The sequence below is a fragment of the Phocoena phocoena genome, chromosome 8 (genome assembly GCF_963924675.1).
Source record: "Phocoena phocoena chromosome 8, mPhoPho1.1, whole genome shotgun sequence".
NCBI classification, from domain to species: Eukaryota; Metazoa; Chordata; class Mammalia; order Artiodactyla; family Phocoenidae; genus Phocoena; species Phocoena phocoena.
In genome coordinates, this window is record NC_089226.1 from 80440606 (window position 1) to 80453973 (window position 13368).

General features: G+C 38.1%; 1 protein-coding gene across 2 annotated transcripts in view; it reads left to right on the forward strand.

Moving 5' to 3' along the window:
- METTL15 (methyltransferase 15, mitochondrial 12S rRNA N4-cytidine) overlaps positions 1–13368 on the forward strand; it is a 195703-nt gene that overhangs the window by 147063 nt on the left and 35272 nt on the right. The window contains exon 5 of one of the 2 annotated variants that reach the window (XM_065882712.1): positions 7454–7632. In XM_065882712.1, the coding sequence (XP_065738784.1) occupies positions 7454–7632 (179 nt within the window). The remainder of the gene's footprint in view (positions 1–7453; positions 7633–13368) is intronic. The other variant, XM_065882713.1, reaches the window with a different exon arrangement.

Here is a 13368-nt window from a genome sequence, read left to right on the forward strand (position 1 = left end):
TTAGGACAAATCTTTTTTTTTTTTTTCTTTTACATCTTTACTGGAGTGTAATTGCTTTACAATGGTGTGTTAGTTTCTGCTTTATAACAAAGTGAATCAGTTATACATATACATATGTTCCCATATCTCTTCCCTCTTGCCTCTCCCTCCCTCCCACCTTCCCTATCCCTCCACTATAGGTGGTCACAAAGCACCGAGCTGATATCCCTGTGCTACGCGGCTGCTTCCCACTAGCTATCTATTTTTGGTAGTGTATATATGTCCATGCAACTCTCTCGCTTTGTCATAGCTTACCATTCCCCCTCCCCATATCCTCAAGTCCATTCTCTAGTACGTCTGTGTCTTTATTCCTGTCCTACCCCTAGGTTCTTCATGACATTGGTTTTTTCTTAAATTCCATATATATATGTTAGGATACGGTATTTGTCTTTCTCTTTCTGACTTACTTCACTCTGTATGACAGACTCTGGGTCCATCCACCTCATTACAAATAGCTCAATTTCGTTTCTTTTTATGGCTGAGTAATATTCCATTGTATATATGTGCCACATCTTCTTTATCCATTCATCCGATGGTGGACACTTAAGTTGTTTCCATCTCCAGGCTATTGTAAATAGAGCTGCAATGAACATTTCGGTATATGACTCTTTTTGAATTATGGTTTTCTCAAGGTATAGACCCAGTAGTGGGATTGCTGGGTCATATGGTAGTTCTACTTGTAGTTTTTAAAGGAACCTCCATACTATTCTCCATAGTGGCTGTACCAATTGACATTCCCATCAGCAGTGCAAGAGTGTTCCCTTTTCTCCACACCCTCTCCAGCATTTATTGTTTCTAGATTTTTTGATGATGGCCATTCTGACTGGTGTAAGATGATATCTCACTGTAGTTTTGATTTGCATTTCTCTAATGATTAATGATGTTGAGCATTCTTTCATGTGTTTGTTGGAAGTCTGTATATATACTTTGGAGAAATGTCTATTTAGGTCTTCTGCCCATTTTTGGATTGGGTTGTTTGTTTTTTTGTTATTGAGCTGCATGAGCTGCTTACAAATTTTGGAGATTAATCCTTTGTCAGTTGCTTCATTTGCAAATATTTTCTCCCATTCTGAGGGTAGTCTTTTGGTCTTTTTTATGGTTTCCTTTGCTGTGCAAAACCTTTTAAGTTTTATTAGGTCCCATTTGTTTATTTTTGGTTTTATTTCCATTCCTCTAGGAGGTGGGTCAAAAAGGATCTTGCTGTGATTTATGTCATAGAGTGTTCTGCCTATGTTTTCCTCTAAGAGTTTGATAGTTTCTGGCCTTACATTTAGGTCTTTAATCCATTTTGAGCTTATTTTTGTGTATGGTGTTAGGGAATGATCTAATCTCATACTTTTACATGTACCTGTCCAGTTTTCCCAGCACCACTTATTGAAGAGGCTGTCCTTTCTCCACTTCCTGCCTCCTTTATGAACGATAAGGTGACCATATGTGCATGGGTTTATCTCTGGGCTTTCTATCCTGTTCCATTGATCTATTTTTCTCTTTTTGTGTCAGTACCATACTGTCTTGATGACTGTAGCTTTGTAGTATAGTCTGAAGTCAGGTAGCCTGATTCCTCCAGCTCCGTTTTTCTTTCTCAAGATTGCTTTGGCTATTCGGGGTCTTTTGTGTTTCCATACAAATTGTGAAATTTTTTGTTCTAGTTCTGTGAAAAATGCCAGTGGTAGTTTGATAGGGATTGCACTAAGTCTGTAGATTGCTTTGGATGGTAGAGTCATTTTCACACTGTTGCTTCTTCCAATTCAAGAACATGGTATATCTCTCCATCGGTTGGTATCATCTTTAATTTCTTTCATCACTGTCTTATAGTTTTCTGCATACAGCTCTTTTGTCTTCTTAGGTAGGTTTATTCCTAGATATTTTATTCTTTTTGTTGCAGTGCTAAATGGGAGTGTTTTCTTGATTTCACTTTCAGATTTTTCATCATTATTGTATAGGAATGTGAGACATTTCTGTGCATTAATTTTGTATCCTGCTACTTTACCAAATTCATAGATTAGCTCTAGTAGTTTTCTGGTAGCATCTTTAGGATTCTCTATGTATAGTATCATGTCATCTGCAAACAGTGACAGCTTTACTTCTTCTTTTCCGATTTGTATTCCTTTTATTTCCTTTTCTTCTCTGATTGCTGTGGCTAAAACTTCCAAAACTATGTTGAATAAGAGTGGTGAGAGTGGGCAACCTTGTCTTGTTCCTGATCTTAGTGGAAATGCTTTCAGTTTTTCACCATTGAGGATGATGTTGGCTGTGGGTTTGTCATATGTGGCCTTTATTATGTTGAGGAAAGTTCCCTCTATGCCTAGTTTCTGCAAGGTTTTTATCATAAATGGGTGTTGAATTTTGTCGAAAGCTTTCTCTGCATCTATTGAGATGATCATATGGTTTTTTTCCTTCAATTTGTTAATATGGTGTATCATGTTAATTGATTTGCATATATTCAAGAATCCTTGCATTCCTGGACTAAACCCCACTTGATCATGGTGTATGATCCTTTTAATGTGCTGTTGGATTCTGTTTGCTTGTATTTTGTTGAGGATTTTTGCATCTATGTTCATCAGTGATATTGGCCTGTAGTTTTCTTTCTTTGTGACATCCTTGTCTGGTTTTGATATCAGAGTGATGGTGGCCTCGTAGAATGAGTTTGGGAGTGTTCCTCCCCCTGCTATATTTTGGAAGAATTTGAAAAGGATAGGTGTTAGCTCTTCTCTAAATGTTTGATAGAATTCGCCTGTGAAGCCATCTGGTCCTGGGCTTTTGTTTGTTGGAAGATTTTAAATCACAGTTTCAATTTCAGTGCTTGTGATTAGTCTGTTCATATTTTCTATTTCTTCGTGATTCAGTCTTGGCAGGTTGTGCATTTCTAAGAATTTGTCCATTTCTTCCCGGTTTTCCATTTTTTTGGCATATTGTTGCTTGTAGTAATCTCTCATGATCTTTTGTATTTCTGCAGTGTCAGTTGTTACTTCTTTTTCATTTCTAATTCTATTGATTTGAGTCTTCTCCCTTTTTTTCTTGATGGGTCTGGCTAATGGTTTATCAATTTTGTTTATCTTCTCAAAGAACCACCTTTTAGTTTTATTGATCTTTGCTATCATTTCCTTCATTTCTTTTTCATTTATTTCTGATCTGATTTTTATGATTTCTTTCCTTCTGCTAACTTTGGGGTTTTTTGGTTCTTCTTTCTCTAATTGCTTTAGGTGCAAGGTTAGTTTGTTTATTCGAGATGTTTCCTATTTCTTAAGGTAGGATTGTATTGCTATAAACTTCCCTCTTAGAACTGCTTTTGCTGCATCCCATAGGTTTTGGGTCGTCGTGTCTCCACTTTCATTTGTTTCTAGGTATTTTTTTTATTTCCTGTTTGATTTCTTCAGTGATCACTTCGTTATTAAGTAGTGTATTGTTTAGCCTCCATGTGTTTGTATTTTTTACAGATCTTTTCCTGTAATTGATATCTAGTCTCATAGCGTTGTGGTTGTAAAAGATACTTGACAAAATTTCAATTTTCTTACATTTACCAAGGCTTGATGTGTGACCCAGGATATGATCTATCCTGGAGAATGTTCCATGAGCACTTGTGAAAAATGTGTATTCTGTTGCTTTTGGATGGAATGTCCTATAAATATCAATTAAGTTCATCTTGTTTAATGTATCATTTAAAGCTTGTGTGTCCTTATTTATTTTCATTTTGGATGACCTGTCCATTGGTGAAAGTCAGGTGTTAAAGTCCCCTACTATGAATGTGTTACTGTCAATTTCCCCTTTTATGGCTGTTAGTATTTGCCTTATATATTGAGGTGCTCCTATGTTGGGTGCATAAATATTTACAATTGTCATATCTTCTTCCTGGATCGATCCCTTGATCATTATGCAGTGTCCTTCTTTGTCTCTTCCAATAGTCTTTATTTTAAAGTCTATTTTGTCTGATATGAGAATTGCTACTCCAGCTTTCTTTTGGTTTCCATTTGCATGGAATATCTTTTTCCATCCCCTTACTTTCAGTCTGTATGTGTCTCTAGGTCTGAAATGGGTCTCCTGTAGACAGCATATATATGGGTCTTATTTTTGTATCCATTCAGCCAATCTGTTTCTTTTGGTGGGAGCATTTAGTCCATTTACATTTAAGGTAATTATCAATATGTATGTTCCTATTCCCATTTTCTTAATTGTTTTCTGTTCGTTATTGTAGGTCTTTTCCTTCTCTTGTGTTTCTTGCCTAGAGAAGTTCCTTTAGCATTTGTTGTAAAGCTGGTTTGATGGTGCTGAACTCTCTCAGCTTTTGCTTGTCTGTAAAGATTTTAATTTCTCCATCAAATCTAAATGAGATCCTTGCTGGGTAGAGTAATCTTGGTTGCAGGTTTTTCTCCTTCATCACGTTAAATATGTCCTGCCGGTCCTTTCTGGCTTGCAGAGTTTCTGCTGAAAGATCAGCTGTTAACCTTATGGGGGTTCCCTTGTGTGTTATTTGTTGTTTTTCCCTTGCTGCTTTTAATATGTTTTCTTTGTATTTAATTTTTGACAGTTTGATTAATATGTGTCTTGGCATATTTTCCTTGGATTTATCCTGTATGGGACTCTCTGCGCTTCCTGGACTTGATTAACTATTTCCTTTCCCATATTAGGGAAGTTTTCAACTATAATCTCTTCAAATATTTTCTCAGTCCTTTTCTTTTTCTCTTCTTCTTCTGGAACCCCTATAATTCCAATGTTGATGTGTTTAGTGTTGTCCCAGCGGTCTCTGAGAGTGTCCTCAGTTCTTTTCATTCTTTTTTCTTTATTCTGCTCTGCAGTAGTTATTTCCACTATTTTATCTTCCAGGTCACTTATACATTCTTCTGCCTCAGTTATTCTGCTATTGATCCCATCTGGAGTATTTTTAATTTCATTTATTGTGTTGTTCATCATTGCTTGTTTCATCTTTAGTTCTTCTAGGTCCTTGTTAAATGTTTCTTACATTCTGTCTATTCTGTTTCCAAGATTTTGGATCATCTTTACTATCATTATTCTAAATTCTTTTTCAGGTAGACTCCCTATTTCCTCTTCATTTGTTAGGTCTGGTGGGTTTTTATCTTGCTCCTTCCTCTGCTGTGTGTTTTTCTGTCTTCTCATTTTGCTTATCTTACTGTGTTTGAGGCCTCCGTTTTGCAGGTTGCAGGTTCGTAGCTCACGTTGTTTTTGGTGTCTGTCCCCAGTAGCTAAAGTTGCTTCAGTGGGTTGTGTAGGCTTCCTGGTGGAGGGGACTAGTGCCTGTGTTTTGGTGGATGAGGCTAGATCTTGTCTTTCTGTTGGGCAGGTCCACGTCTGGTGGTGTGTTTTGGGGTGTCTGTGGACTTATTATGATTTTAAGCAGCCTCTCTGCTAATGGGTGGGGTTGTGTTCCTTTCTTGCTAGTTGTTGGCATAGGGTGTCCAGCACTGTAGCTTGCTGCTCGTTGAGTTAAGCTGGGTGCTGGTGTTGAGATGGAGATCTCCGGGAGATTTTGACCGTTTGATTATTATGTGGAGCTGGGAGGTCTCTTGTGGACCAGTGTCCTGAAGTTGGCTTTCCCACCTGAGAGGCACAGCACTGACTCCTGGCTGCAGCACTAAGAGCATTTCATCCACACGGCTCCGAATAAAAGGGAGAAAAAGTAGAAAGGAAGGAAGGAAGGAAGGAAGGAAGAAAGAAAGGCGGGAGGGAGGGAGGAGGGAAGGAAGGAAAGAAAGAAAGAAAGAAGATAAAATAAAGTTATTAAAATAAAAAATAATTATTAAGAAAAAAAAATTTTTTAAAGAAAAAGAAAACGGACGGATAGAACCCTAGGACAAATGGTGGAAGCTAAGCTATACAGACAAAATCTCACACAGAAGCATACACATACACACTCACCAGAAGAGGAAAAGGGGAAAAAATAATAAATCTTGCTCTCAAAGTCCACCTCCTCAATTTGGGATGATTCGTTGTCTATTCATGTATTCCACAGATGCAGGGTACATCAAGTTGATTGTGGAGCTTTAATCCGCTGCTTCTGAGGCTGCTGGGAGAGATTTCCCTTTCTCTTCTTTGTTCTCACAGCTCCCGGGGCTCAGCTTCGGATTTGGCCCCGCCTCTGCATGTAGGTCGCTGGAGGGCGTCTGTTCTTTGCTCAGACAGGACGGGTTTAAAGGAGCAGCTGCTTCGGGCACTCTGGCTCGCTCAGGCTGGGGGAAACGAGGGGCACGGAGTGCGGTGCGAGCCTGCGGTGGCAGAGGCCAGCGTGACGTTGCACCAGCCTCGTGCGTTCTCCCGGGGAAGTTGTCCCTGGATCACGGGGCCCTGGCAGTGGCGGGCTGCACAGGCTCCCCAGAAGTGGGGTGTGGATAGTGACCTGTGCTCGCACACAGGCTTCTTGGTGGCAGCAGCAGCGGTCTTAGCGTCTCATGCCCGTCTTTGGGGTCCGCGCTGTTAGCTGCAGCTCGCACCCGTCTCTGGAGCTCCTTTAAGCAGCGCTCTTAATCTCCTCTCCTCGCGCACCAGGAAACCAAGAGGGAAGAAAAAGTCTCTTGCCTCTTTGGCAGATCCAGACTTTCTCCCGGATTCCCTCCCGGCTAGCTGTGGTGCACTAACCCCCTGCAGGCTGTGTTCATGCCGCCAACCCGAGTCCTCTCCCTGTGCTCCAACCGAAGCCCGAGCCTCAGCTCCCAGCCCCGCCCGCCCCGGCGGGTCAGCAGAAAAGCCTCTCGGGCTGGTGAGTGCCCGTCGGCATCGATCCTCTGTGCGGGAATCTCTCCACTTGCCTTCCGCACCCCTGATTCTGTGCTCCCCTCCGCGGCTCCAAAGCTTCCCCCCTCCGCCACCCGCAGTCTCCGCCTGCGAAGGGGCTTCCTAGTGTGTGGAAACCTTTCCTCCTTAACAGCTCCCTCCACTGGTGTAGGTCCCGTACCTATTCTTTTGTCTCTGTTTATTGTTTTTTCTTTTGCCCTACCCAGGTACGTGGGGACTTTCTTGCCTTTTGGGAGGTCTGAGGTCTTCTGCCCACGTTCAGTAGGTGTTCTGTAGGAGTTGTTGCACGTGTAGATGTATTTCTGGTGTATCTGTGGGGGGGAAGGTAATCTCCGTGTGTTACTCTTCTGCCATCTTCCTGACTTCTAAGGAGAAATCTTCATAAGCCATAATTACTTCTTTCTGAGTTAAAGGCTAGTAAAGCATTTTAACTTTCTGCTGCCCTTGACCTTAATGAATGTCACATACAGTCCCACTTGCCATAATCATGGGTATTTAAAATGGAAAATCTATTTCATTTGTGTAAGATTTCAGTCTGTGACTTTAAAAACCTCATAAGACCTCTTAGACTATGTGTGTATGCCTGACTTTATGTCTCAGTACTCTGAAGTTTCACCTCTTGTCCATGAAAACTGACGTCAGTGAAGTAATTGGCTCTTCTTCTGCATAGGTACCCTGACATGCCCACCGCAGCTGATGTTGTGAACGCTTTAGATCAACAGGCACTTGCATCCATCCTGAGAACATACGGGGAGGAGAAGCACGCCAAGAAAATCGCTTCAGCAATCGTTCAGGCACGCAGCATCTACCCCATCACCAGAACCCAGCAGCTTGCCAGCATCGTTGCAGGTACCCTCATTAATTCTGAACTGTGTCTGAGAGAAGAAAAAAAAAAAAAAAAAAAAAAATATATATATATATATATACACATACATACACACACACACACACATCTATGTGTATATATATATATATATGAATTCCCCCAAACTCCCAGAGAGATTCATTTGTACTTGAAATCATGCAGGATAGAATCTTGCCTATCCTTCTCTTATGCCACCTTTCTTTGGATTTGCAAGCTTCCCCCCTCCAACACCTCTCCCCCACACAATTTTTAAAAATATACTGTAGTTTGCTGATTAGTTTAATAATAGAAAATTTTTGTGCATGAGGTGATTTATCATTTGTGCCTACCAAGGTAAAACATGGAATGACAAGAGCAGAAGAATTTCTCTATCCATTACAGTGGTTGATAAGCATCCTGTATAAGATATGACATTACCTCTCTTAGTTTCACATTTCTGCATTTTAATATTTTGGGCAAAAGGAGAATTGCATTGCCCAACTGCTAAAATAAAATCCAGTGACTCATACATCTATTCTAAACAACCAGCTAACAAAGGGTATGTGATGTATAGGTTATTCCACTTTGTGAATGCTAACTAAATCAGCCTGAGGGGCTTATTGAAACATTTCATCTTTTCTGCTGTTCACCACCATAAACCTCTTGAACCTAAGTATAGCTAGGAGGTGCTTTATTATAGCCTTTCTGTCTGAAGCCAAAGTTGTTTCACAGCTGTGTTCCATGATGAAAGTTTTCAAGGCAAAAATATAACTCCTGAAGTTATTTAACAGAATTCCAGTGGTAAATTCTTCATCTTGTTGGACCATCTGAAACTCTACATCATTTTTATTTACCAAATGTAATAAGATTTTTTTTAGTAGTTCCTATTAAGTTACTTTAAGTAGCTAAAGATGTAGAAAAAAGGAATATTTGTATAGCTTGTAAAAGGAATGTAATATTAGTTGCCTCTATCTTATTATCATACATAGTTTAAGGAATAAGACTTAATTATAAATTCACTCAGATTGAGATTTAGAGGTCATGTAGCAACTATTTTATAACAATTTAATAAAACTGTATTCTATTTAGTTATTAAGAGTTGACCAAGTCTTTAATTTTTTAAGCTGCATACCTCAAGGCCTCAAAGCCCTTCCAACTTACCACTGATATTCCTGTAGGAAGGTACGAGTAAAACCTTGCAGGTTATGTGAGCATAAAATATTCCATGATTTTCTTCCCCAAAACGTTTATCCTAGCAGGCTGACATCACATTCACCCTGTCTTCTGTCCCTTGCTTTCTTCCTACTCCATACTCACTAACACGTCTCCACCTTATCCTTTCTGTCATTCTTTAACTAGCTATATTCTCTGTCTCCCATTTTGGAAAGAAGAGCAGTGAGAAGTCACTTTTTTTTTTTAATTGATAAGAAAATCCAGAATTTTCTGTGCTGAAAATGAGGACTTGGGGTAGAGGACATCCTAGAGATCATGAAGTCAAAAAGCCTCATCTGATAACTGAAGAAACTAAGGCTCAGGAAGGGTGAGCAATTTCCTCAAGAGTACAGTGGCAATTTCAATGCTAATCTAGAATTTGGAAGTTCATGAGTTTGAGGCATTATTAGGAATCTGCCTTTAAGAAATTAAGCTAACTTTTCTGTCTCAGAACCCTAATCTATAAACTTGGGGAAATAACACTGTGGTATTAGATAGAAATTATTTGAAGATGTAGAATAGGTACATAAGTATTTTCAGAAGGATTATGATGTGAAATGCATATTAGGGCTATGAAAAATGATATACTAAAAATGAGAATTTTCATGTAAATGTAGATAAAACCCAATTTTTGTAAATGCCATTAAAAAATTGAGTTCTCTATAATGAATCCATTTTTAAGGCTCAAAGCAGCCCATTTTAATACAACTTTATTGATGATAATATAATTCTTTGGAGAAGGGAAAAACAGAAAAGAATGGTTTTCCATTTTGTGCTTATTTATTCACAAAATATCTTGGAAGAGGCTGCTATATACCAGGCATTTTACCAAGTACTAAAGGTAGAATGGGGAGCAAATCAGATAGAGCCTTTGTGTTCATGAAACTTACAGGCTAATAAGTGATGGAATAAAAACATGGGGTAATAAACTTGTACTTATAGTAGAAACACTCATTTTATTTTTAACATCTGTATTGGAGTATAATTGCTTTATAGTGGTGTGTTAGCTTCTGCTTTATAACAAAGTGAATCAGTTATACATATACATATGATCCCATATCTCTTCCCTCTTGCCTCTCCCTCCCTCCCACCCTCCCTATCCCACCCCTCTAGGTGGTCACAAAGCACTGAGCTGATCTCCCTGTGCTATGCAGCTGCTTCCCCCTAGCTATCTATTTTACATATGTCCATGCCACTCTCTCACTTTCTCACAGCTCACCCTTCCCCCTCCCCATATCCTCAAGTCCATTCTCTAGTAGGTCTGTGTCTTTATTCCTGTCTTACCCCTAGGTTCTTCATGACATTTTTTTTTTTAGATTCCATATATATGTGTTAGCATATGGTATTTGTCTTTCTCTTTCTGACTTACTTCACTCTGTTTGACAGACTCTAGGTCCATCCACCTCACTACAAATAACTCAATTTCGTTCCTTTTTATTGCTGAGTAATATTCCATTGTATATATGTGTCACATTTTCTTTATCCATTTATCTGTTGATGGACACTTAGGTTGCTTAAATGTCCTGGCTATTGTAAATAGAGCTGCAATGACCATTGTGATACATGACTCTTTTCGAATTATGGTTTTCTCAGGGTGTATGCCCAGTAGTGGGATTGCTGGGTCGTATGGTAGTTCTATATTTAGTTTTTTAAGGAACCTCCATACTGTTCTCCATAGTGGCTGTATCAATTTACATTTCCACCAACAGTGCAAGAGTGTTCCCTTTTCTCCACACTCTCTCCAGCATTTATTGTTTGTAGATTTTTTGATGATGCCATGGCATATATTCTATAAGCTCTAATTTTATTTTTATTAAAATGAAGTAAGAATTTAAAGATACTTACAAAGTAATCTGAATGAGCATATTTTCTAGATTTTCATTATTTTTGTCTTAATAATTACCTCACCCACATCTAATTTGATTGCATATTTATGTGACTCACCTTTATAAGGAAAGAGTTTCCAAAGTCTCCAACTTAGTATTCATGGAAACAGCAGCTGTCTTTCCTTTTGCATTCATATTTCACCAGTTCATGTGATATTTCATTGAACTATGTATTGACAATATAAGTGCTCTGGGCTGTAGGCATACAGTTCTTTTGGTGGGAGCACGACTATATGGAATTATAGATAGTAGAATACAATTTGTTTAGTAGAGAAAGGGATTAATCTGTCAAGTACATTAAATAGAAGTCTCTTAAGAGAGCTGCTTCATAAGGAAATATGGGAAGCAATGGAGGGCCCAAGAAGGTTTCTATATTAGTTCCATAGTACTGCTGTAACAAAGTACCACATTCTAGGTGGCTTAAAACAACAGAAAGTTATTCTTCCACAGTTCTAGGGGCTAGAAGTCCCAAACCAAGGTATCAGCAGGGCTCTGGGGGAAGAGCTTCCTTGACTATTCCTAGCTTCTGGTGGTTGCCAGCAGTCCTTGGTATCCTTGGCTTGTAGATGTATCACTAAGTCTCTGCCTCCATCGTCACATGGTGTTCTCCCTGTTCATCTGTCTTTGTGTCCACATTTCCCTTATTATAAGGACACTAGTCATGATTGATATAGGGCCCACCCTAATCCAGTATATACTCATCTTAATTTGATTATATCTGCAAATTTCCTATTTCTAAATAAAGTCACACTCACTGGTTTCCGGTGGACATGAACTATGGGAGACACTGTTCAACCCCATACAGTTCCTAAGCAATATCTTTATTTAACAAACATGTATTTTAGCAGGCTATAATATGCAGTGATTATATTTGAATGTCTTCTCTGGTTCTTAATAAATTCATACTAAACATGTTCAATATTATCAAGCACTTTGGGAAATAGGCCACTGTTCCTGACACATAGTAAAAGCCACGTATGGACAAAAATATAAATCACTTCCTTTGCTTTCAAAAAGCTAATCATCTATCAGAACAAGAAAGACCACCACACTTGTAATCACAGTATACTTAGTGGAATTATATAATAATTAAAGTGATTAAGCTGTATGTATAAAATCTAAAGCCTAGTGCCTTTTGCTAGCACAAATAACTACAGTTCTAGTATTCTTCCAGATCATGGGAGCTCCAGAAGACAGGTTTGGGGCTCTAGGATGGAATAGAACACTTACAACTACAACTACCATGACTTTCTTTGTAAATTACCAGTCAGCAATTTGTAAGGTAATTCCAAAAACAACCTGGAGGACTTCACTGATTATATGCACTATTCAGAACTCCTAGCCAGGAATTTTCATATAAATAACACATATACAGTGTTGTATATAGTGTTCCCTTCACTAAAGTTCCCTACACCTACCCTTTCCTGTGGCTAATGTCAGCTCTTCCTTTTGAGATTAGTTGAAATGTCACTTCCTTTAGAAGTTTTTTCCAGTCCTACACAAATTAGTTGAGATTCTCTTCTTTTTGCTCCCATAGCACTGTATTAGCCTGTCACAGCATTTATGCTGTTCTTGTTGCTTGTTTACTATTTATCTTTTCCTCTATATCTATACTGTCCAGTACAATTGCCACTAGGCACTTGTGTCTGTGGAGCTCTTGAAATGTGGTTGCTCTAAATTGAGAGGTGCCATATATGCAAAATACACACCAGATTTTGAAGCTTAGTTTGAATAAAGAATTTAATATGTCTCAAAAATTTTTATGTGCATTTTATGTTGAAATGGAAACAGTGACTCTCCCATACCAAAATGGTCTAACAACATTAACACTAAAGTACTCAGGTAAATTAGAAAACACACATTGCCCTCCCTTATAATTTTGGGATACTCTGAAGAAAACTAATACTCTGATAAAATATTTTTACTAATAAGAATCTTTAAAGATGGGAAATGGTACATATAAAAATACTCAAGCTCCTCAGGAAAGAAATTTATGCACTTAATTTTGACAAAATGGCTGTGGTTTTAGATTTTGCAGAATTAATATATATCTGATTTGTGGAGGCTTAAAAATGGTATTGGTTCTGGATATCCCTTTGAATAACAAATTCTGATTATTTTCCTTAATAAGCTGTTCATATTTCATTAGAGCTATTCTGTATTCCATTTCTCTTTCAATTCTCTGGATACATCAAGGAAAAAAAAAGTCATTTAATATTAAATTCAGTAGGTGAAATGGAAGACTTCATTTAATTGTTTATGATTTTCAAAATGATTTAGAATTCATCCTAGATCAAAATAAATGTATGTGATAAACTTGAAAAAATAATAATCTTAACTATTATATTAAATCTAGTTTAATGTGAAGATCTTAGTTCAAGTCCTGGTTCTACAGCTTGCTTTCTGTGTAAACTTGAACAGTTCTAGACCTTATCTTTCTCATCTTGAAATGGAAGTGAATAATACTTATGATGATGATCATTGTTATTTAGCAAACATAACCCTACTAATTATATTTTACTTAAATGAATATTGAAATTCACTTGCAGTTTCCAAGCTTATGCAAAAATCAAAGAAGTATACTGATCACTTTTCAGGTCATTGGGATTTAGATTCAAATTCACAAAATAGATAATTAATCCA